This window comes from Calypte anna, chromosome 17 (assembly GCF_003957555.1).
Source record: "Calypte anna isolate BGI_N300 chromosome 17, bCalAnn1_v1.p, whole genome shotgun sequence".
Lineage (NCBI taxonomy): Eukaryota > Metazoa > Chordata > Aves > Apodiformes > Trochilidae > Calypte > Calypte anna.
Genome location: NC_044262.1, coordinates 299,979 through 324,713, shown reverse-complemented (window position 1 = coordinate 324,713; position 24,735 = coordinate 299,979). Strand labels below are relative to the sequence as shown.

General features: G+C 50.7%; 1 protein-coding gene across 1 annotated transcript in view; it reads right to left on the bottom strand.

The window, feature by feature from the left end:
- Positions 1–24,735, bottom strand: part of WHRN (whirlin) — a 35,417-nt gene that overhangs the window by 2,456 nt on the left and 8,226 nt on the right. The window contains 8 exon segments of the mRNA XM_030461264.1: positions 704–1,301; positions 1,666–1,737; positions 4,776–4,988; positions 5,327–5,539; positions 6,398–6,434; positions 6,937–7,139; positions 12,734–12,859; positions 21,328–21,543. Coding sequence (XP_030317124.1) covers positions 704–1,301; positions 1,666–1,737; positions 4,776–4,988; positions 5,327–5,539; positions 6,398–6,434; positions 6,937–7,139; positions 12,734–12,859; positions 21,328–21,543 — 1,678 coding nt within the window.

Here is a 24,735-nt window from a genome sequence, read left to right as displayed (position 1 = left end):
GGGAGCCCAGCGCACTCCTCCCTCCCTTCCACTCATTTTTCTCAGGATAAATCTGACTCCCAGGCTCTGCGTGGGCATGATTAAGACAGGTTTTTTACCCCCAAAATCTCGAGTTAATAATGGCAAAATTCCAGAGTTGCTGGATTTTTTTGTTTGGTTTTTCCTTTTCAAACTTGCCACCAGCTGCCCAGCAGAGCTTGATCTTTAAGTAAAGGTCAGCCTGGGAGGAAGGCTCTGAATGCCAATGGGATTGTCCAGTGTTGCCAAAACTGAGGGCTTTGTCTCCAGAGACTAATACCATCACTGCTGGTGACACTCTGAAGGGCTTTTTTGTTTCTTGGGTTTGCCTTTTTTTCCTTTTTTGGTCGTGGTGGTGCCAAGCTGGTTTCTGCAATTATCATCTAGGGGAATACAAAAAGCAAACCACCACACAGCTACCAAACATTGCCACCCAGATCCAGGCTCTGGAGCTTTTACTCTACCCCATTCATCTGGAGTTTCAACCAAAATGGCCACGTTTCCTCCAGCCCACATCCCCACCAAGAAAGGTGAAAGCCCTGCAACCCAGCCCGCTGTTCAGGTAGGGACCTTTTCCAACTCCTCCAGTTCCTGCCCTTGAGCTCCACCTCTTCTCCCCCTTCTCTCTTGAGGAACACCCCAGAGAGGGGTTTAATAACCCCGTGGTTGGTAACACAACACCCACCTCTGGCCTGGGGCAAGGGCCTCACTTCATTGACATCAGGCTCGCTGTTGGGCTGGTGCACCTCAACCATGATGAAATGTTGGTTGGCTGTGGCCTGGGGGCTGCCCTTGTCTGGTGGAGGGGGGGCCGGGTGGGATGGGGGAGGAGGAGGGGATGGGGAAGGGGGGCTCTGAAGCCCCCCAGCTGCAGGGCTGTCTGGAGAGGGGTTCTTCAACTTGGTTGGGGACTGGACCCTGGGGAAGGGCCCGATGGGGTGCTGGTTGACCAAGGAGAGCTGAGCATCCATTTGCCTCCTGGAGCTGTGCAGGGCTGGGGAGATGGTGGCATAGATAGCACTTGGGGCAGATTCCTCAGTGGAAGTGGTAGCAGTGGAGGTGATGCTGACTGTGTCCTTCTCAGGGTGACTGGGAGGGGGTGTGGGGTTTCGGGGGGCCACAAAGAAGAGTCCTGACTGAGAGGACTCGGAGGAGAGGCGCTTGGGCTTGTCCTTCCCTGGGTTCTTGTGCTGGGCAGCAGAGGGGTCCAGCATCTGAGGGACTGAAGGAGGAGGAGGAGGCTTGAAGTTGGGTGGTTCATCTGGGAAGGAGGAGATGTCATCCTGCCAAACCAAGAACAGAAACCTTTAGGACACCATGCTCAGCTACAAGAACTTCCCCCAGACTCACAGTCACCCACATCTTCTCACAGTGACCATGGCAAATTGAGCTGACCTTAACAGAAACCTTTCCGACCTTATTGGCAGTAAGAACATGAGTCAGAAAGACAATTAGAGGACAAACCACCTCTGGGTCACAGAGATGCTGCTCTTATTCACACAACCAGAATCCTTCCCTGCACTGGTCTAACTCACTTCAGTGACTGCAGTGACACCACCCGTGGGGGGGTGATGTAGCCAAGAGCTACAGAAGCTGAGACAAAACTCAGTATCATCAATTTTCCCCCAGCTCTGGTCAATGTCTTACCAAAGAGATGTCTGGCAGGGTGTTGATGCTACTCTGGTGGCTATCTCCACCTTCCTCCAACTCTGATGTGTTCTGGTAGGGGAAAGGAGGAAGAAAAAAACCAAAACAGGTCACAGAAGCAAGAAGCAACCACCACAGTGCCAGCATGCCAGGGAACATGCAGAGTGATGCAGGACAGCACTCAAACACCCCAGCCTTTCACCCACAGGTTTTAATATTTTTGGAGGTTCCCTAGAGACTTACCTACCAGGGATATTTCCTCTGTAGCAGAGGAGCATGGTCCTCTTAACCCAAATATCAGTTCCTCTGTTTTGTTTGGAAGGGCGGAACCAGCTCTGAGGGTTACAGGTTCAACACCTGCCAGCCTCATCCTGTCTCCACCAGTTCACTGAGCTGCTGGCAAACATGAGTACCAGAGGCCTGTGACATGACCAGGAGCACCCTGCCATCAAATCCTCATCCTTACATGGCTATTAAAGAGAGAGAAATCTGCCTGATGCCCCTTCCCCAAAGCTGCCAGTGCCACCTCTCCCCTCCCTGGTCCTGCCACTGAACTCTGTACCCATCACCATGACATCAAGCCCATCCTGTGCTCCATCCCGGCCTCACAGCTATGACAGAAATCAGAGAATGTTAGGGGTTGGAAGGGACCCCGAGAGATCAAGTCCAAGCCCCCAAGCGGGGGGACCACTCTGCACTCAGAGGTGATTCTTCCTGGTGAACCCTCTTCCAGCCTGAACCCTCTGAGCTTCCAGACACACAGACACTGCTCACCTGCTTCAAAACACTTTTTTTTTTCTTTTCTTTTTTTTTTTTTTTTTTTTTTTTTCCTGCTGAAGTATGCAGCAAAAGGATTTGCCTTTCCCCAAGCTCAAGTACTTTGGGGGCAAAAGCAATTAAATAGAAATAGCTCCGGGGTATCAAATGTAATGGCTTTTAAGCAGAGCACATTTGATTTCAGGAACTGGCTATTTTAAGCCTGTGCTTTCCCAGATTTCCCTTGAAAGACCCACGGAGGCCACGTGCCACTGCTCTGAAAAATTAGTATTTATTGAGGAGAGGGCTCCCTCCTGCTGACTCGCTGCTCCTTTACCCCATCTATTTTCTGGTTATTTATACAAATTGAAGACCAGGTGAGGCCCCTCCAGCCCCTCTGCAGGGTGTAGCCAGAAAACTTGTCCTCCCTCTCTTTCCCAGAGTCCCCAGCAGGAGGGATGGAGCTGGAGAGCATCTTTCAGACAGGCAGCCAGCTTCCATTCCCAAATTAAGTGACAGAGAAACTGCCACCTCCCTGGGGAACACAACCCAACCTTTAATTAACCTCACAGCTCCAAATGAGTCCCTTATTTTCCAGTTACTGCTAACATGAGCTTTGCAGACCTACTCAGCCTGATTCCCACAGGGTTTCAATTCTGAAAAACTGCTCCAGGCTGAGAATCAGCCCAGCTCACCTCCACCTCAGAACACATCTGCAGGGCTGGAGATGCTCCTGAGCCTCCTGGCCCTGCCCCAGCATGAGCACAGCCCTCTCTCATTTTGGGGGCGATGACACCTTCCCTGTGTCCTCAAGGCTTTGTCCCATGCCAAGCTAATGGGAACTTTCCACATGTCTGTGCCTGTTCTGGAGGAGGTCAGAGGACAACTGGGAGCTGGAGCAGGTCTGTAACAGGGGACATAGGTGAGGAAGATGTCCCCTCTTTCTCTGCTCTTGTTCTGCTCTCCCTTTGGGGACACAGATCAGCTGCCAAAGAGGCTGTGGGCTCCTGTGCTCTTCCCAGCCTCCTCCCATCCTCCATCTCCCTTAGGAGAGGTGGATTTCTGACACTTTCCCCACATCCACGTCCAACTTCTCTAAAGTCTGTGTGAGGATTTCTCCGAGGCTGATCATGCAGCATACAAGCACACTGACCCTTTCCTGCACTGGAGCATGGGCTTATGCAGACCCAAGGTCCCTAAGGAAACTTCTCCCCCATCCCTGAGGATGTGTGATGGGACATGACCAGCCTGTGGGTGTTCATAGCCAGGCTGCCCAGACAGCAGCACAGAAGGTGAAGGATCCATCAGGCACCAGCACTGCTGGTCTTCCTTTAACCCCCAGTCCTGAACAGAGTTCACAGCTGAGTCCTGAGAGAAGGGCAACCAAGCTGATCAGGGGTCTGGAGAACAAACCTTATGAGGAGAGGCTGAGGGAACTGGGGCTGGTCAGCTTAGAGAAGAGGAGGCTGAGGGGAGACCTCAATGCTCTCTACAACTCCCTGAAAAGAGGTGGTAATGAGACACACACCACACTGGCCTCTTCTCTTTTGTGACCAGTGATAGGACAAGAGGAATGGGGTAAAGCTCCATCAGGGGAGGTTCAGGCTAGATATTAGGAAAAACTTCTTCACAGTAAGAGTGCTGAAGCATTGGAATGGGCTGCCCAGGGAGGTGTTGAAAAACAATTCAGTGGAGCCCCAGGAAGTAAAGGCAGAGGGAAAGGAGGTGGTTGCTCATGCAGCCCAGGCACATACTGGCCCCCCAAGCCCCCTCCCACCCTAAAGACATTTGGCAGGCACTCCCAGCCCCTCTGCTGCTGCAGCTCCCCTACCTCCATCAGGTCTATCAGCCACAAGAGACGCTCCTGGGGACGTGCGAGGGGAAAAGCAGATGAAAACAACCATGAAAAAGCTGAACCAGAACATCAGGGGAGGATGCAGAACAAATGAACAAGAAAAGGAAACCCCAAGCCCAATATACCCCTCCTCCCCAAAACCCACCCTGCAAAGTGCACAGCTGCTGCACCCAGCATTGGGTCAGCCTGGGCCAAGGGCTCAGCACCCTCACACCAAATTATTTCTTCCTCATGTCCAACCTCAATCTCTCCTCTTCCAGTTTAAAGCCATTCCCCCTCTTCCCATCCCTCCAGGCCCTTGTGAAACCCAAGTACAAGTCACAGCATCACCTTCCTGCATCCAGACTGTTGCACCCAGCCTGCAAGGAAAAACTCTGGAGGAGGAATCCACAGGGGGAAGCAGAGGGAAGAGGACCTCCCAAGGGGTGAAGTGACTTTGCTGTAGGGCTGCCAGCAGCAGGTGTCAAAAGAAAAAAGAAACAGCCAAGGAGGGATTTACCCGGGCTGAGCTGACAGTTGTGGCAGTGAAGTGGCTGCTGGAGGAGGAGATGGTGTCACTGTAGGACATCATGGAGTAGGAGTCAGTGGCCATGCTGGGTGCTGAGGGCTGCCGTGCCTTCATCGACTCAATCTCCCTCTTCAGCACCAGATTGTCGAAGCGGTCGAGGTCTTGTGGGGAGATCACACCCCGCACCTCTGAAAGCAGGGAGAACTGGGCCAGGCAGACAGAAAACCAAAGAAAGGTTGGAGCATGACCATACTCCTGGGGATGTGAAGACCCTGTCCTCCCACACTGTTCCAGCAGTGGTAATGACATGCTCTGGCAGGTAATGCAAGAGGAGGTTTGGTCCTAAACTCTACCAGAAGCTTCTCTGGTGCTGAACACCAGCCTGGATCCCTCATAACATCCTACATCTGGAGTTTTGCTTTCATGCCCTCACTCTTGACCCTGAGCAGATGATCTTGGAGGCACTGAGCCACATTGTGATAGTGGCTCTGCCGAGTCCATTGGGCACAAGAAACTGTTCCTGACCTTGGTGTGGGCCTCACCTTAGCGTGTGTGTTGAGCAGCTCGAAGAGAGCCATGACCAGAGCATCCACGGAAATGTTTCCTTCCTTATACTCATCCAGGTAGTAGCCCATGGTTGCCCTCTCCTGTTCGTTCAGCAGGTGCCGTGCCTGCTCCTCCAGCATCACCCGGGTCTGGTTCACCATGCTGCTCAGTGTCACCTGGGAGCCAGCCAGACCTCGGTAAAACACAGGCTGCAGAGGAAGACAAGAGACAAGCTTTGGCCTGGGATGCCAAGGAAACGGCTGCTGGGACAGCTGGGGAAGCACAGGCAGAACCAAGAACATCCCCCTGGCCATGGGCTCTCACCCAACTACCTGCTGGAAAGTTGGACTGGAAAGGGGATGCTGAGATCCTGGAGGCAGGGACCCTCAAGGATTCATCAGCAGGGCCACTGACTCAGTGTCTGGGGAATTCCAGAACAAGTCGAATTAACAAAACAGCTTCCCAGCTCTGCTCAGCAAGGTGAACACTGCCCCTTGACCAGCTGCTGGCTGTGCTCCTTCCTGACCAAGATGGGTGAAGCAGGGCCACCAGAGAGAGCCAAGCTTCCCATCTGGTGGAGAAAAACACTTTGGATCCTGCAGCAAGCTCACAGCAAACCCTAGTGAAGAAAGAGCCACTGGCCACCAAAGTAGAGGAGACCTGGTCACCCCAGGGAGAGATGTGGCTGGCTGCAGATGAAGGGCTTTTTCCTAAGAGCAGATCCTTGCTATTCCCCTCCCTGGCAGTGCTGGCACAGTCAGTGTTGGGATATGGCCCCAGACAGGACCTGTCCCAGGGACACCCAGAGGAGTTGGGGCTGGGGGTAGTTTTTGCCAGCACAAAACTCTTATCAGTGAGGGCCACCTGTGAAACCTCACTGCTGCTTCTCCATTTGAAAGAAAGATGCTTTGCAGGGTGGTGTTTGGAGAAGACAGCACAGAGCAGCCTTGTCACCAGGGATGGAGAGGGCTGACCACAAAGCCCTCCCTCCCATGGAGAATAAGGGCAAATAATGCTGATTTTTTTTTTTTTCTCTGGAGGCATCAAGAGGGCCTGACATCTCTTACCCTGGCTGTTGCCTCCACAGCATGGTCACCCACTGCCCTGCAAGGAGGGAGAAGATCAGTTAGGACCAAGCACCACGTGCCCATCACTCATCAAAGCTGACCCAAACCAGTCTGTGGTTTTATGATTCCTGCTAGATGCTTTGATCTGGAGTCTCCCACCAGAGATGTGTACAGAGATACAGCATGGAGAAGCTGTAGCTGGTGCTGAGCACTCCCAGCTCATGGGATCTTTTAGGAACTTTCCACTCTGTGCCTGCAAGCTGAAAGCTTCTGGCCTGAGAGAACAGGGGAGGAGCAGCAGCATTTTGTCCATCACCACAGACTGAGATGTTGTCTTTTAAGCACCAGATATTGGAGCCACACACGTGAGCAGTGTGGGTGCTGCCATCCCTGCCCATGCACCTCGTGGTGCATCAGACTGCCACCCCTTCAGGTGCTGGGGCTGCACACCCACCCTGGCCATGTGTGGGAATCCTGAGGACTCTGAAGGTGTCAGACCCACATGAAAGAAGCTCACCTGGGGTGTACCAAGCACCTACCCTGTGGAGCTGATGAGGGTGTCCCCAATCTGGGAGCTTGCTATCCACCTGGTCTCATCCACGGTGGTGCGGGCGTGGGGCAGCCTCCCAATGTCCTTCACTGTCATGATGAGGTGGCGAGAAGACTTGAGCAGCTTCACAGCCTCATCGTGGGGGATGCTGAGGAAGCTCCTGCCATTCACCTCCAGGATCTGGTCTCCTACCTGCCAAGTCATGATGGGGTGAGCCTGGCAGGCCATAAGGGGTTTCCTGCTAAGATGATGCCTTCCACTCGCATCAGGAAGGAGCTGCTCAGTCTAAGCCACCACAAGACAAGGGACACAACAGTCAGAGGAACCAAGAAAACAAGGGAGAGGGTCCAAGTGCAAATGGCTGGAGACCAAGAACTTGTGCCGACAGCCACTAAAGGACCAGGCTGTGAGCAGGCTGCCCAGAATCCTCCACTAACCAGTTCTGGACCATCCTGGTTAAAAGAAACCCCAAAGAAAATCAAGACCTCCAGCCCCCATCCTTCCTTCTGATCTGGGAGGGCAGGAACCATCAACTGCAGAAGCCCTGACCCTCAGATCTCTGTGTGGAGCAGGGAGGCTTCAACTGGAATGTCTCACCACACTCTGTAAACTGTGGGATCAGGGACAGCTGGATTTCATCTCTCCTCTCCTCCTATTTCCTCTCCAGCTGTTCGGAGAGATTTCCTTCTGTGGCCAGGGCCTTTGCTACAAGCAGGAGCTTTCCCCACAGATGCCATTTCTCCTTTCATCCCAAGTCTTTTTGCTTCTGGGACATTCAGTGCCCCACCTCCTCTGTCCCGTGTCCAAATTCATCCTGTTTCTGACAAGCCACCTCTTAGAAGCTGCTCTTTCCCATCTCTGCTTAACCACAGGCTTCTGTTCCCCTTTGGGTTTGCTCCAGGCTGACATGCCAGCAGGGTGAGACATTCCAGAACTCCCTCTTGGAGGAGAGGAGAAAAGAGGGAGGGGAGGAGTATTTCTGAGTCTTAAAATAATAGCATGGGGAGTCAATATGATCCTTTCAGCTCAGCCCATCTCATTCTGTCACTGGGTGAAGGAAGCCTCAGAGGTCTGGGATTGGTTTTCTAGGTTTATTCCAGTGGGAAGCTGTGATTAAACAGTCTGGGTTGTGACTCTGTTGTCACTCAAACTTCCCCCAGCACCACCCAGAACTTTGCTTCTGTGAAGGTGGACATCAGGAGTACCACCAGCTCAGCACAAAGCACGAGGGACCCATCAGCTCCTCCAGCAAGGATGGGGAGCCAGGTGCTGGACCGAGGAGGCAGCAGCTGACCCAGGAACCACAGCCCAGTCCACCTGGACATCCCCCCTGGCTTATGCTGCAGCCATACTCATAAAGGCAGAGGGGCAGATGGGTGAGAACAACAGAACACTTGGATAAGCTTGAGCATCTTGTGCAGGGAGAAAAAAGACCTTGCAAAAATAACTGCTGGTGAAGGGCAGATAAGGGAACTGGTGAACAAATACCTGCAAATCAGCCTGTCTTGATGATAGGCTCCTATTAGAGCTGGAAAGGATTTTTTGCTAATTAACATAGATACAATTGTGGTGTGGTTATTTTCACACTCCTCCTCCCCCTGAAAGTTAAGGACAACTGGGAAGGTAACAGAAGGCTGCAGAGATGCAAAAGAACCATTGATGAAAACAAATGTTGACCCTGGCAAATTATTTGCTGTATTAGTAGCTCCAAACCAGCACAGAGTAAAAGCAGCAATATAATAAGATGCACACACAAAGAAAAGTTGTAATAAAACACAGAGAAATTCTTGCTCTGGATACTTTAGGATCAAATTTTCAGTTGGGGTCAGGGAATGGTGGGTGCACACAACAGGATGTGCTGAGTACCCGACCACTTCTGAAAATGGGATTATTCTCATTTTCTAGGGAAAAATCCACCCAGAAATGCGGGGGCTGAACACAAATGTGCAAAAGGGGACAGACTGCAGATCAGAAGCAGAGTTCAGAAAGAACACACCTGGATGAGAAGTTTGGCTCTTCCTTCTAGAGACAGAGAGAATAACATGGGAAAAAGAGATGCAGTGGAGAGAAACTTGATGGAATTAAGACAAGGGTTCTGAGCACCTAAAGTCTCTTAAAAATAATCAGAATTGGCTCTGGGAGAAATTCAGTCACACAGACAGAAAAATAGGCGAAAGATTTTAAACATGAGTTAATGTTAAATGACACCAAATTGAGCTGGGAATAACAGGGCTAATAGGATGCCAAATGGTTTGGCACCAGCACTGATCTTATTTAATGCCCCTAATGTGCTGGGAGAGGTTAAATTACATTCGTGGATACCACTACAGGAGAAGTAGATACCACTCTAGCACAAATAATTACCAAAAACAGACCTCCAGAAATTACAAATATGAGCAGGAAGAAAGTATAAATTGCTTTGGAAATAATCAAATGAAGACTTGTAGAAAAATAAAGAGATACTCAGCTTCCCCAGGAGAAAAACAAATCAGAGCCCAACACAGCCTGTTGGAAGGATCGGAGACAGATTTGGGAGCAAGGCAAGGGGACAGTGGTGACCAAGTGCTGTCTGCAAACATGATCTTTTCCCCAAGCACCTTGTAATACAAATACAGGGAACAAAGCAGACACAGGCTGGGAACGAAAGCATCCAAGGAGGGAGGCAGTGGTTCCAGCACTGCTGCAGGGAGGTTGCTGGAAGTCTCTCAGAAGAGAAGCAGTTGAAGCTGTCTGCCCCCATGAAGGTGACATTGTTTGAAGGACCACTCCAGTGGAAAGGTTGCATCTTGTCTACCATGACCACTCATCTCCTCATTGAATTTCTCACAGTACAGCTTATTCCCAAGACTCTCAGGCAGTCACAAAGCTATTTTTTATCTTCTCTTTCTCAGCATCTTTGTCTACGTGCAGACCTCAAAATACAAGCCCAGTTTTCAAGATGCAGCTTCATGACTGCCACTGATGATGTAAAACCATTCACCTCTCTCTATTTATAGTCCCTGTTTTTCTCTCCTTCTCCCACATATGGATACACAGAGATTGTGATAGCCTCTTTTTATCTCACCCTTTGTGCTGGGAACTCAAGATTGAGTTGTTTGTTCCAACCAAGCTACCTGAAATCTGCTATTTCTGATGTAAAGGTCAAGGAGAGGTGGTGGTGGTAGGGAAATGGCTTAAGAAAAAAATCTTGACAAAATACACCAGCAGAAATAAATGAACAAGGAAGAAATCAGGATGAACAGAGTCACAAATGCCAGCAGAACAAGCTCAGCTCCTGTTCAGCATCACTGCAAACATCAGGCAGGAGGCAGGAAGGACAGGAGAAGCAAACAAACAAGATGGGCTTACGTCCCTCCTTCCCAGACCACTGCTAACCTCTGCTTTTTCAGCCTGAAAACTTATATCAGGGCAGCATATTTTAAAATATGCCTGAAGACCACGTTGTCAGAAGTTTCAGGAATGAATAAACATGAAGAAGGCCAAGGCCAAGGCCATGAATATTTCATTACTGGCTGGCTGCAGCCATCCAGCCTGCTCTCTGCTTCGTGGCCGTGGAGCCAGGAGAAGCAGAGTGAATGGTGGGAACCAAACCAGCATCAGCAGGGATGGATCTGCTCTGGGACCCACTTCCCAGGACCATAACCCATCCTTTCTGTAGCAAGCAAAAACCAGCTTGGTTTTTGGGCCTGAAGAGGCTTCCTTGGTAGTGATTGGCTTTCAACACCACGTTGTTTGTCCTTCAATTGAGATTTAAGAGAAACGCAAAACATTTTACTTAAAATTTTAATCTGGTGCCATTGGTGCAAGAAGGCTTTCCCTAAAATAAAAAGTCTACCAGAACTGCTTGAGTTCATTCTGCCAACAAATTCAGTGAAAGCAGCAAAACTCACGGAAGTATTCAGTGCATATACATCCTCCCCATCCCAGCAAGGCTGGGTTGAGCCCACACTGAACAAATCCACAACCTTTCTATTTCAGAGAGCAAAGAATTATCTGGAAACCACATTTACCCATCAGTTCTTCCTTCCTCATGGTGTCACATCCCTTCCAGCACCACCTGGAGGATGCAACCAACACCTGACCATGTCTACCAGCAGAACATAAAAGGCCTTTTCTTATCTCCAGACCTCCAAGAAGTAATCAATTCATGACCTACAGCATACACAAGTCAGGGTGGGAAGTGCCTGTGCCTCTCTGCAACCACCTCCAGCCTGGCATTCTGAAAAGCATCGTCCTGCAGGCACGTCCAAATCAGTTGCTAGAAAACACAACAGTGAAGAAAGGGATGAAAAGAATCAATAAGCAGAGGCTCTGGTGTGCAAACAATTGCCACAGCATGGGGACCTGGCTTGGTAGGGCTGGGGAGGAGCAGCACACAAAGCTCCATGTGCTTGTGCCTGCATGTGGTTATTTTCTTGCTCTGCTGGCAGGCAAGAGATCAGAGGTGGGGGGATAAAGCCCTGTGTTATGTTGTGACTTCTAAGTGTGCAGGTGGGCAGTGTGACATTCTCCATGCTGAGCACATCAGTGGGTGGGCTGAGCCAGGAAAAGCAGCAATTTTCCCTGTGCAGCAAGGAGAGGGATTTGGAGCAACATTGAACACGAAACAAACAGAAAAGAACCTCAGGAAAACAATGCAGCTTTTGCTTTCTTCCCCTGCTTTTTTATCTTCTAGGCTTCTGGTGCTGATGAGATGGAGTCTGACACTCTGGCACAGGGTCAGCAGGCACTGGGGCCACAGGAAAGCTTCAGGTGGCAGGTCCTGTGACTCAGCAAAGTCACTCGTGTCACACCCAGGGCAGCTCAAGCCAGCCCTCCCTTTTTTTTCCATCTCTCTTAGGAAGAAACAAGCTGTCCTCTGCTTCTTATTCTGTATTGAAATCCTCACATCCCAGAGCACTGTTCCCACTGCCCCTCACCAGGACCCTGGACTGATGAACAAGCAGATGGTCCCATCCTGTTCTGAGACCTGGAGCAGCAGGAAGGCTGGAGGAGCTAAGAGGTGATGTGTGGGGTGAGATGTATCTTGCTTTACAAAAGGTCTGCAGCAAAATTGTAGCCAACTCTGGACCAGAGCAGCCACAGAAGGGCTCAGCCAAACCCCAGAGCATCCTATGGGAACACGTTTGACTACAGAGGGAGCCTGATGGGTCACACCAAATGAGGCTGCTGATAGCTCAGCTCTATTCCCAAGGGTTTTCTGCTGTTCCTGCTTGTTAAGACATGACCCATGAGCATGTCAGTGCTGCAGGAGGGACCCAGCCTGGTCTCCTCTCAACACCTTCCCTGCAAAGGCAAAGAGCACCTTGTGCAAAACACCAGCTCAATCAGAATGGGCTTGGGTACAAGATGCAGGGAGAGGGCACAGGACCAGGATCTTTAATAGCAAGCTCTTTGCCAGCTCAGGGAAGTGAAAGTGACCCTTCACCTGCCAGATCAGCTGTACTCTTCCATTATCTACACCAACACATCCCTGGGCCATTTCCAAGGGAAGAAAGCAATTGTCTGGGTGCACTAAGGCAGAAATCAAACCCAACCTCCTCCAGAAGTTGTAAGGCTGCATTTTTCCTCTGCAACACCACCTTCCTCCCTCCAGGTTTAACATCCAAATTCTCTGAAGGACCTGTCCTGAAAATCCATTCCCAGAAATGCAATGCTCAGCTCTTCCCTGAGAGCTCCTCTTGGCCAGGGGCAGGAACAGCAGCAGTTCTGTGCTGGCCTGGCCCCACAGCAGCAGCACATGAAGCCCTAACCCCCACCCCAGCCAGCTCTGGGGTCACTCTTACCTTCAAGCCAGTGCTCTCAGCCTCGGAGCCTTTATCCACACCGGTGATGTAGATGCCCAGGGAATATTCTGCCCCTCCTCGGATCATGAGGCCCAGGGATTTCCCTTCATTCAGGACCAGGTTCACCTGCAGAGGAACAATCATTTCTGTCTGAGCACTGCCCAAAACCAGCGGTCAGCTCCACACTTCTGACAGCAACCATGTCCCCCCTGGTGCCACCAGCTCTGCCCCTGGCTCCCCAGGGAGCAGCACACATGCTGGGACAAAGCCCCTTTTGATGCCCTCTCCCATCAGTTCCCCAGGGACTGACGCACACCCTGGGAAAAAAAAACCTTCTGCTGGTTCCTCTGGACAGCCAGACAGAGCCTGGACCCACTGACACCCCCTCCCCACTGCAGCAAAAGAACCAGAGCAGGTTTAGGTGCTCCTGTGGTTTCCCAGGCTTGTCCATCTCCCTGTGCCCTGGTGAACAGAGCTGGCTGGGGATCAAAGGATGCTTCAGGGCACACGCCTGCAGGGTGGACAATGCCCTGTGCACCCTCAGCACAACAAACCACAGACATGGGGAGGGGGCAAACAGGGCACATCTCCCAAGGGGGGCATCTCCAGCAAAGCATGGCAAACATGCAACATCCATGCTTTTGGTTTGTGTTGGTTTTCCCTGTTTTTCAATAACTTTAATAATTTAGGGGCTCAAGTGGAGGGAGAAAGCAGATCACAATGAGAGGGTGTGGAAGTGTGGCTCTTTGAAAGGAAAACTTGGATGAAGAGAGAAAGAAGAGATGACATGCAGGATTCCAGGTGACAAATCCAGAAGCACTGGCACAGAAGGAGATTAATGCCTCAAGTGGAGCAAGCAACGTTATTTCAGGAGAGGTCTTGAGCCTCAGGAAAGGTGAGACAGCTTAGGCAAAGGCTGAGAGACCCTTCTGTGGGCTGGACTCCTGCCAAGGTGCCAGCCAGAAAAGGGGATGTCAGAGTTCTGCTGGACACTGCCCTTACCCTTCTCCTGCATTAGCAGTTAAAACCATCAACTGAAAAAGCAGTTTCATTCCAGTTTATGGCAAATACCCTCAGGGTCCAGGCAGAGCTGCTGTTTGGCTCCTTGGCTGAAGGACAGGCTGCTGAGGCTCCCTGCACCTCCCAGGACACCAGCCACAGGTATAACAGGGGGGACAAAGCAGCATCAAAGGTGACTTTTGGTTCCTGTTCTGACATCCCCAGAAACACGAGGGAAAAATGCAGGTGAAAGGAGAGACAGAACACACAGCCAGCTGGGACATGGGGTAGCTGTACCCAGCAGGGACATTGTCAGCTCTGTCCATTTACAGGTGCATCTCAGGGGTAGATGCTCAACAGAGAGAAATCTCCCCCCAAAAAGCCCCATGGGCACTGATGGAGCAGTGCCAGTCAGCACTGGCTGCAAATTTCCCCTCTGCCTGCCAGTGCCCTGTGCAAACATATCATTACACAGCAATTATCACATCCACCAGACTGGGAAACAGCCCAGCTCCAGTCCTCTGCCCTTCTCCTATGCAGAGGTGACTGCCAGGGCTCCTTTACCTGTACAGAGAAGAAACAACAAACACCATAAAGGCACAGGATACAAGTGGGGGAAGACCCCAACACAGCCCTGGTTTCTCCTGGCCCCCCTCCCCTGCCCACCCATCACCCCTGCAGCAGCCACTGCTCTGTGCAGACAGCTTTGCAGGACCAGAGCACAGAAGGCACTCAGGACTCCTCAGGACAGTCACATGCCTAATTAGATCTCATTAACAATGCTAGGACAGATTTTCCATCTATCCTGCCCAGAATGGCCAGCACACACTGCAACAGATGCTGAATATTTTCCCCAGATCTCTACCTGGACAGCTGGCCACGGGGCTGGTTTTGCAAGGTGGGGCAAAGCTATCAGCCAAGCTTCCCATCTACCTTCTTCCAGCCTCTCCTACTCAGAGGGACTGATGCACAGCCACATTCAGGTGAGAATTCAGTGTGAAGGAGCAAGCCTGTGTTTAGCTCCCTTGAGGACTCTCAATTTAAAATGGCCTTTGTTCACTCACTGCACGATATTTTCTAAATTAACAACTCCAGGTTTCTGTTTTGGCTTTTTTTCTTTTGCTTTTGTCCCAGGTTTTAAGTAAATTCTCAAAAAAACCCCAGACAGCAGGAATAAAAACAAGTGAGAAAAAGTCAAAATGTGTTTCACACTGATAGAAACTACCAGAAACAGACTCTCTGTGAATGGCTTTTACATTTTAAACTCATGGCAGTCAAATCAAAAGGTTGAATGTTTCCTTGGATGGAAAAGTCCTTCCCAGCTTCAAGTCCCTAATTAACCTGCCTTTCTAGAGGACACAGCACCACGCAGGGAATTCAGCCCAGCTTTAGAGAGGCTGCTATTGAAAACCCATTTTCTATCTTGGTGGCCATGCAGCAGCAAGACAGGATCAGCAGCAGGACATAAACCTAGCTAAGGACAGCAAAATTTTATACTTTAAGGCACGGATGCCAAAACAGCTCCTGCTTTTTTATACTGGTACCACAGCTGGCTGATGACTGCATTAATGCCTCATCACCTGTGTGTTTTAGGTGACCCCACGGCCATGGTGCCAGCAGAGGGGTCCTGCTGCCCTCACACCCCAGGAAGGGCTGCACCACGGGAAGGGTGAGCAGCACAGCGTATAACTCCCTGTGCCAGCATCCTTGGCTGGGGCTGCACAAAACCCACCTTGCCTGGGTTAGTTGTTCCCCTGCTTTAAAGTGCTGGAAACAGTTCTGGGATTGAAGCATTATAAAGGAACCATAAAAGGACCTTCATGCTTCAGGCTAGAGAGTGGGCATTGTAGCCACACAGCTGTCAAAATCAAGGGCAGTTTGATCACTCTAGACATAAATTTATTACTTTATAGAACACTTCACTGCCCTGTCCCTGGAAGTTTTTAAGGCCAGGCTGGATGGGGCTCTGAGCAACCTGATCTGGTGGGAGGTGTCCCTGCCCATGGCAAGGGGGCTTGGAACTGGATCTGAAAGGTCCCTTCCAACCCTGAAAATTCTATGACTCAGGGTTTCCCTTCTACTCTAATTCCCCACCACACCGGGGCCACAGCTTTCAAAAATTCCCCAACTGTGGTGAAAACACAAGTAGTAGAAACACAGCAAAGTACATGTAACCACAGATCAGGGTCCAAACAGACTGGTAATGGCAGCATCCCCTCTGTATGAATCTCTAAACAGCAAATCTAGAAGCCAGCCCTTCACTGGAGCTCCCAGCCCCAGGGGTAGTTCCGTATCAAGGCATTTCCAGTCCCCTTTAACACTATCTCGACGGGCTGGTAAGCTGAGAAGATGCTCACCCCACCCCGGTATCGGCAGATCGAGTAAGAGATACTCCCCTCTTCATATAAACCCGAGGTGCTGCTGTGTGAGCTGCTTGGTTTACACAGGTCCCAGGCAAACCGAGCCTTGAAGAAGCAGAAAGCAACAAACACAGCCCCCAGCAAGACAGTTCTGAAAGATCTTCCTGCAGCTCCCCAGATGCAGAGGAAAAAAACCAAACCAAAACCAAAACAAAACCCAAAACCAACAAGCCCCAAGCATCACTTAAAAATCTGTCGCTGCTGGCAATGCCGGGAAGTTGGATGGTTGCTGCATTTCTTCATCAATTAATTCCTCTTCAAATAAAGCCTAGGGAAACGGCAACAGAGCCTGGAGGCAGCAGTGGGGGTCGTAGGAAAAACCATCCCGGGGGGAGCTTTGTGTTTGTTGCCACCCTGCAGAGGGAGGGAAGAGCTGAGGAGTCAGGGGAGTGCTGGCAGGCAGGGAGCTCAGCGCGATCAGGTTGGGGAGAGAGGAAGGAGGAGCAGGGAAAAAGCATTCAGGAGCCAAAGCCAGGGAAGCTGATTGCCAGGATGAAGCCAAAGCTGAGTCACCCCGTGTTCAGGGCTTAGGGAAACTGTTCTGCACAGCTCCTCGAGAGCATCCTGCCTCCAGAGGCTGGCCCTGGGCTTGGGTTGGCACTGCCCCAAGCACCCCAAACATCCTCCTGAAGGCATGGCTGTAGGTCAGAAGGGAGCCTGTGGGATGAGGGTGAAGCAGAAGCCAATCTGTGCTGTCCAAGGAGGGACTTAACCACCTCCACTCTGACCAGGATGGGGTTTCCAGTGGTTCCCAACACTGTGATTTGATCCTGACTGCTTCCTGGACCAAGTTCTTCTCCTTGGGCTTTTCCATTCAGGGTAAGCATATTTGTACACACGATTAACACTTCTGTGCCAGTCTTGTCCCAGAAGAGTGCATTTTGCTTACATTTCTGCTTGATGTTTCCTCCCTCCCCAACATTCCCCCTGTTCTGCTGCCAGGCTGAAGCTCAGAGCATCAGGGAGAGCCAGGATCACTCCAAGCTGCTAAATGCAGAGTTCTCTTAACACCATTCTAAACCAGGGACAGCAAGCAAGGCTCTGCAGAACAACTGTTCTGGGAGGGAAACTGAGGACATCCAAGCAAAGTAACTCCCCTGCCCCTTGCTGGGAAGGGCCAGTCATTCCCCAGCCTGTGGCAGCACAGGTGCTGCAATCCCCATCTTCTCCCTTCCACTGCACCAAGGCTGTGTCCAGCCCCAGGCTACTCCTGTGTCTGCCAACTCAGAAGCATTTGGAACATCAAGGCCCTAATTTTCATCTTAATTGTAATGCTGAAACACCTGCTGCCTCCTGGAGCAGGAAAGGAAGGAAAAAATACACCACCAGCAGCAAGGCTTTTGCTCCCCGTCAGTTCTTGTATGGGATTTCCTTTCTCTTGGGTTTATGAAATTACCTGTTGACAGATTGAATTTTACCATTAGAAAACGCACTTTCAGACAAGAATTGCTCTGCATCAGTACCATTCAGCACAACAGCTGCCTGAGCAGCTGAGAAGGCTTCACTCAATGCTGGCAGCTATCTCCGTGCCATTACTGCTATCAAACACACAAAACAACACTTCAGGAGCCCCTTGCAGGGCTCCTTCTCACCAAGGAAGCCTTGTGCCTGGCATCCTGCAGACCTGGGTGATGCTCACAGCTCAGAATGCTCACGGGGTAAGGTGAGCTGGGGTCTGACCCAAGGGACATTTTGGGGCAAGCCTGCTGGGACTACAGACTGCCCAAGGCAAAAGGATGCTTTCAATCCCAGGGAACTGGGGGTCCAGTGGCTCAGGTCACATACTCCAGTCACCACAGCAAGCCTGCAAGCAAGCAGGGAATAGACCCCCAAGTAGCCTGTAAAGTCTGCAAATCAAAGCAAATCCCAGCAAGGTCAGAACAAGCAAACAGGGAGAGGTGTGGGGAGCTGTACCACTACACACTGTAAATGTGATTACAATCTAACAAAGAAATCCTTATCTCCCCTGCATCTCTTATCTTCATGCTCACGTACTTACCCTTATCGTTGCAAACATTCAAGCCATTCAATGTTATCACAGATATCTCATTTTCTTCTATTTTCATAATAATTACAGCTACTTTTTAATACAGAACTGCCTGAAGGCAAAGAGACATTCACACTCCCCTCTTGACATCTATTTTTTTCTTCTGCTGCACCAAAAGTTTAAAGGAGTGAGCCACTCCCCTGACAATAAGCAAATCAGAGCAATGCTTCAGCTGATGAAATGGCATTTCTCAGTGAATTAGCAGCCCGACACTTCCAGAGCATTTTGCAGAGTTCATCTTCCTCCCAGATCAGTTTTTGCTGCCTTATGGTTTCTGAAGTGCTTTTAATGAAATAAGCTGTTGATCCCAGAAGTACATCAATGACAGTTCCCAGCACAAATGGTCCTTGCTGTTGTGAAGTCTGAAGGACTTAGCCCTGGACTTTTATAAAACTCAGACCTGCTCTGAAGCACAGGGTGACCACAGGTCCCATCTTTCCAGTAAGGTTACATCCCTGCTGGGTGGTTCTGGGGGGCTGTGAGCTGCTCCTGTCCCTGTCATGGAGATGGGCAGCTCTGGGAACATTTCACCAGAACTTTGCACTAGTGCAAGCCCAAATGCAGGGCTTGTTGCTGACCACCATTATTACTGTCTGCTTCACCCTGAGAAAGACTGAATCCACTGATTATAACTCCGGGGAGGGCTGCCCTTCCTGCAGGAAACACACCTATCCCACACACCTCCATCACACCCACAGCCAGGTCCCTCCTCCTCCAGCCGGTTCGGTTACACGATCCCAGCCCCGCCGGGTTCTGTTTCCAGCCTTCAGGTAATGAATGCTCCTGCCTGCAGATCAGCAAACTTGTTCAACTCTGTCAGCATCCAGAGCAGAGGTGCTGGTGGGAAAGGCAGCCACACAGGGTACCTCTTGTTGCCTGATGGATGGAGGGCGCTTCCACCCACCTTGAATTAAACCTTCCAAAAGCTGGAAACATCACCTGGACTCCAGGCTTGCTGAGCTCTACCAAGGCATTAACAACCCGGATCGTTCACAACCTGGATCTCCGATGGACTTCCCCTGACCAGGGCTTGTTTGAAAGCTTTTGCATATGTATTCCAGGCCATTGAGATCGATTAGAATTAGGAGAGAGAAATGGGGGGGGGAACACACACCGCCCAACTAAACCCCAGCCCTTCCCTCGGAATGTAAAACAATCCAGAAATCAGATAGCCCTCGGGGGTACCTGGCAATTCTGGTTGACTGGGCTGAATTAACCAGGGATATGTCCCATTTATTTGCATGATATTTATGAACAGAATATCTCCACTTGGAGCAGTTAAATATATATATAGGTACATATACAAATTGTTGGGAAAGAAAAGAAAAAACCAGAGGCAGGCTGTTTCCATGTTCTGGGGTGTGTTTTCATCCCTCAGTGGTGTACAGTAAGTCAGGACAAAGTCACTGGGCTAATGGATGCCCTGAAGCACGTTCAGACAAATGGCACAGGCACTCACACCAAATAACCCCTCTCAAATCTACCACCAGGTCAGGCTCTGCTCACTCATGGATGCTCTTGAAAGTTCAACGCGGCTTTCATTCAGCTTGGCTTCATTCCCTTCCAAAGCAGATTAAACTATGGTAATTAAAGCTGTCTTAACTTGAAAAGTTCAGTTGGATTCATTTTCTTCTGCAACCCCCTGAGAACCAGCCCTGAGGTGCTCAGGACCAGAATCATAGAATCTTTCAGGTTGGAAAAGACCCTTGGGATCGAGTCCAACCATCATCCCTATCTACAGAGTTCTCCCCTAAACCACATCCCCCAACACCACATCTGAATGACCCTGAAACACACCCAGGGATGGTGGCTCCATCACCTCCCTGGGCAGCAGAGGAGGGAGCTTTGAAAAAAAAGCCCATGAAGCAGCCAAGCTGTCCAGAGACAGCTAAGGCACCTGAAATTACACATGCATTTCCCCAGGGAGTGATGGAAGGGGGTGCCTCGGGCCACACAGGGCTCAGGATGCACACATCTGCAGGGTTTTATGTATTTCATGTTGGTACACAGCAAGGAGTAAAGGAATGATGTGCAGAGAAACATCTTCTACCCACAGCTTCACAGAGTGTCTGCCAGCTGTATCAAGGTGACACTGAGTGGTAGGGGGTGGGGGACACCAGCAAGTTAGCAGCTTTTCTCTTCTCCTAGAAGTAAAAATAACAGGCCCTTCTCCCTGGTGGCCCACATGAATATTTCATCAGCAAACTCCTTTGCTCTCTAGACTTTTTTTTTTTTTTCCTCTGCTTTACTGATCCCTCTGCAGCCTTTCCAGGTGGAGCTGAGGACATCTGGGGCACACAATCAAAGTGCTGGGGAAAGCCACAGCAACCTCAAGGCAAGAGGATGGAAATATTGTTGAGGCTCCAAGCAACTCTGTGATTTTGGGAAGCAAGTGCCTCACTCACTTGCATGACACGACCTGGAAATTCCACAAACTCTGGTGGGGCAACACCATGTCCTGCTTGTACTGGACGAACAGGGTCCCCCATCCATCACCACCAAGAGAGGGAACAGAGTCTGCAAGGGCACCTGGGCACTGTTTCTCTGCTCCTACAAATCTCCAGATCTGCTTGGGCATGGGGAGTGTGAAGGACAAGAAACACTAAATCCCCCAAATCAGATATTGCAGCCTGAACATCTCTGGTGGCTTCACTTCCAATCATGCCTGTTTCAGAGGAGGACAGGCTCATAGTAAGAGGGCTGGAAATTACTTGCTGAGATGCTTTCCTTTCTGTCACAGGCCCCAGATCCAGGTCCTGCTGCAGTGGCCAGCACTAGCCAGACCCACCAACTCCCCTGGGTACCCCTATGAAGACTCTTCCCTTCCCTGCTCCTTCTTCACTGCCCAGGGCTTTCTGCACAGCACTGCCCAGGGTTCTCTCCAGAAAAGGAAAATCATCCCTTTTATTCTATAGCATTTTTAGAAGAGAAAAACTGATTTATTTTGTGTTGGGTGTTGTTTTTTTTCCACTTAGACAAAACTGCCAGAAGACCCAAGAAAGCCTCAGGGAAACACCTGAGGAAAGATCTGAAATACAAGATCAAGGGCAGTAACACACTCTGAGATCCAGCTCTCCAAATCCACAAATCCTCCTGAACACAACATGGGGCTGATGCCTTTTGCTCACCTTTTTCTCATCCCCCTCTTGCAGGAGCTGGAGGTGGCTCCTCTTCTCACTGTCCTTGCGGAGGGAGCTGTGCTGGTGGTGGGGCAGCCCCACGGGGGGGGACACACTGCGGCCCTGGGGGTCCACCCAGGTGTAGATGTGGTTGGTGACATAGCCCCCTGGGATGCGACCCACTGAGTGGACTGACAAGTTCAGCTTCTTGCAGCCTTTCAGGACCTGGAAGACAAAGGCAGGAGAGGAGGGAGTCAGTGCCCATGGAGGGGGGAGGACAGCCTGCTTTGGGACTCCAGGGTGATGGGGCTTTCTTTGCTTCTCCTTGAGACTGAAAGAGCTCAAAAGCTGCAACCACCAGCTGAGTGGCTGAGCTATATAAAAAGCTGGGGAAGAGTTTTTCTCTTCTTTCCTGACCAGCAGCATCTGCAATTGCTCCTCTGCTCCTTTCCTTCAGCTTCCACTGCAAGAAGCACAGTATACCTAAATTAATGTATAGGTGTTCTCCCTGGGGACAGCTGTAAGTGCTGAGCCCTCAGGAACATCAATACTCTGGATCTGCTCTCACAGAAGAGGTATTTTGCATTGTGGTTTCCATACATACACCCTTCTGACGAGCTCCTCCTGCAAGGTCTCCTCTCTCCACAGAGCACAGAAGCTGCTGAGCAAAGCTTGTGATCAGGAAGAACTAAACCCAGAAGCAATTTGGTAAAGAGTAACATCATCAGGAATACTAGGCTGGCTGAATCCCAGCTCTGACCTGGCGACACTCCTGTCCCTCCCTGCCAGAACTCCAGAGAATCCAGGCTCACCAATTCCCACTTCAGCATCTCCATCTTGTACAGCAATTTGGCCACAAATGAGTCGCATGCTCCCAAGGTCATCACATGCCTGGAGAGCTTAAACAAGGACTGTGAAACCAACAGCCCCATCAGAACAACTGCAGAGCACTTCCAACATCTTGGGCTCCTTGCTAGCTCCAAATCCTCATGCCCTTAGCTCCCCAGGTCCCTAAAACACATCTCCTGCCACAACCTCCTCCATCCCTTGAGCCCAGCCTGGCTGGCAGATGGGGAGAGGTCCCTCACCTTACTCTTCTCATGCCAACATCAGCCCAAGTCTCACTGGGATGATGGAGCTCTCTGAAGCTGCTGCCCAGGGGTCCACCCATGCTTCCAGGGCACAGCTTCCCAACCCACAGCCCCATCACAGCTCTCATGCAGACAGGCTCAGGGGGATCTGAGCTCCACAGCAATGAGCTGGGGGTGGGTGGCAGGGAGGTTTCTTATCCACTCCAGAGCTACCAACATGGTCTGACCTCCATGAGATGGGTACAGCCCCCCCAGAAATAACCACAGAGCATCCACCTGGCAGGGTGGGGGATCCACCCTGGGGTTTTTAGAACCCCTCTGGGGTTTTTAGAATACAGGAGAGATGCCAGGCACAGGAGACATGAGCAAGCACAGACAGGAACCCCAGGAGGGTTCAGAGCATGCCCTGAGGCTGGGACAGTGGTTGCTGCTGAAGGTCAGGAGCTCACAGAGCCCTGGCTGCTCCCCTCCTGCCTCAGCTGAATGTCATCCCCTGGAAGAGCAGGACCAGCAGCAGAACCACTCATTGGAGGCACAAGAAAGTTTCCAGGGATGAAAGGCCAGAGATTTACAAGAGACTTCTAATGTCCCCTTGCAGCTCCCTTGACAAGGCCACCAGGAGATGGGATCTCAGTCAACAGGGACATGTTTTATGCATGAAGATGACAGCAGAGAGCTGGGAGGCAAGGAGAGCAGCTGTCTGCCCGCAAGCTGGGCCAAGGCTCCTCAGAACAAGAGGAGAGATGAGAGGAGGGACTGGAGAGAAGCTGGTGGTGCCCATCAGGATGTTGCTGGTGACAAGTGTCTGCCAGCAGAAGGTAATGAAGCAGCAGGCAGGCTGGTGACCCTCTGTGTAGTTCCTTGTCTGTACTGAGGCTTCTCAAGGACTCAGCACATGAAGCAGTTTCCTGCCCAGCACAGGGATTCTCCCCTAACACATCCCCAATGCCTATGGCAGGACTGTTGTGGCAGACACCAGGGGACTTCCCTGCTCTGGAGCCCTTCAGGACACAGCTCTGCTGGCCTCCAAGCCAGACATGCACTACAGGACACAGACTGCACCTTCTGGGCGGGGGAGGGCAGTGGCACCCACAAAGGACTTAACCCAACTGCTGTGAGGCAGAGTGGGACCATCCATGCAGCTCAGCCATGGTACAGCTGGTGAAGCACTGACCTCAGCCCGTGGGCACTCCAGTTGTCTTGTGTCCACTGATTGCAGAGATACCACCACAAAAACCCCAACAGCATAACTCATCCAGCAAACTCTTTGGGAAAATGTGTTATTTGACAGGTATTCTGAACCAAACCCATTTGCAGTGGACCATTAAATAAAAGAATTCCACCTCCTTAATCCCCTCTGCAGCATCAAGCGGCACAGAGTAAATCTCCATTTCCTTTCTCAAGCCATTCCAGGGACTTGCTACACGTTGTTTTTCAATGCTGCTGTGTTTCACTTCAGACTCAGATAAAATTTGGCTTTGCCCCATCTGTAATGTGCTTGAAGACTGTGGCATGAAAGGTTTAATGCTGGCACCACAGTGTGCAAGCACACCTGCTAGAAGAAAAGATTAAGGAGAGAAATTAGTTGATTCTGAGGAACAGTGCCAAAATACTTAGCAGGGAAACAGTCGCCAATTGCCTAGAAACATTATTGGAGGAAACAAGTGCCAGGGAGAAGGGAAGACTGGTTCCACTGATCCCCTAACAAAATGCTATTCAATTATCTATCAAGTCCCTCGTGTGTGAAGCAGATTGCTTAAAATCATCAGAAAAAGGAAAAACAGGTCTTGTGTACCTAGAGTTATTACCTTTTAAAAAATGAAGTTAAAAAAACCCCACAAAACTCAACATAATGCAGCACATTCTTTGCCACAACCCTGCCTGAAACCCCCTGAGCCAGGATGCTCCTGCTCGGCACATTTCGCATTACTCTGGCCTACAGAATTTTCCCCTTCTTCTTCTTTCCACTTCTTTGGGGGTGCTGAATGCCTGAAGGCTGTGTAAAAGCATCTTCCTGGCCTTCCAAAAACTGCCCCGGGTGGGAAGACATGTCAGAAATCACCAGCAATTAACCACCAGTATTCTTCTGGCAGACTGAATTAAGTCTGGACTGGGAGGGACGCAGCCCACTCGGTTACCTTGGTGGCTAATGAAGTGAGCAATCCATTCCCATTCATCCCTTTAGTGGGTAGATCGCAGTTTGATACAAGCAGCATTAACCATCAGCCACCCTCCTCCTGGCTGCAGAGAAAAGCTGCTTTCTTCCAGCAATAAACAGCCTGGCCAGAGCTGCTTTGGCTCTTTGGGCTGCTCAGGATAATGGGCA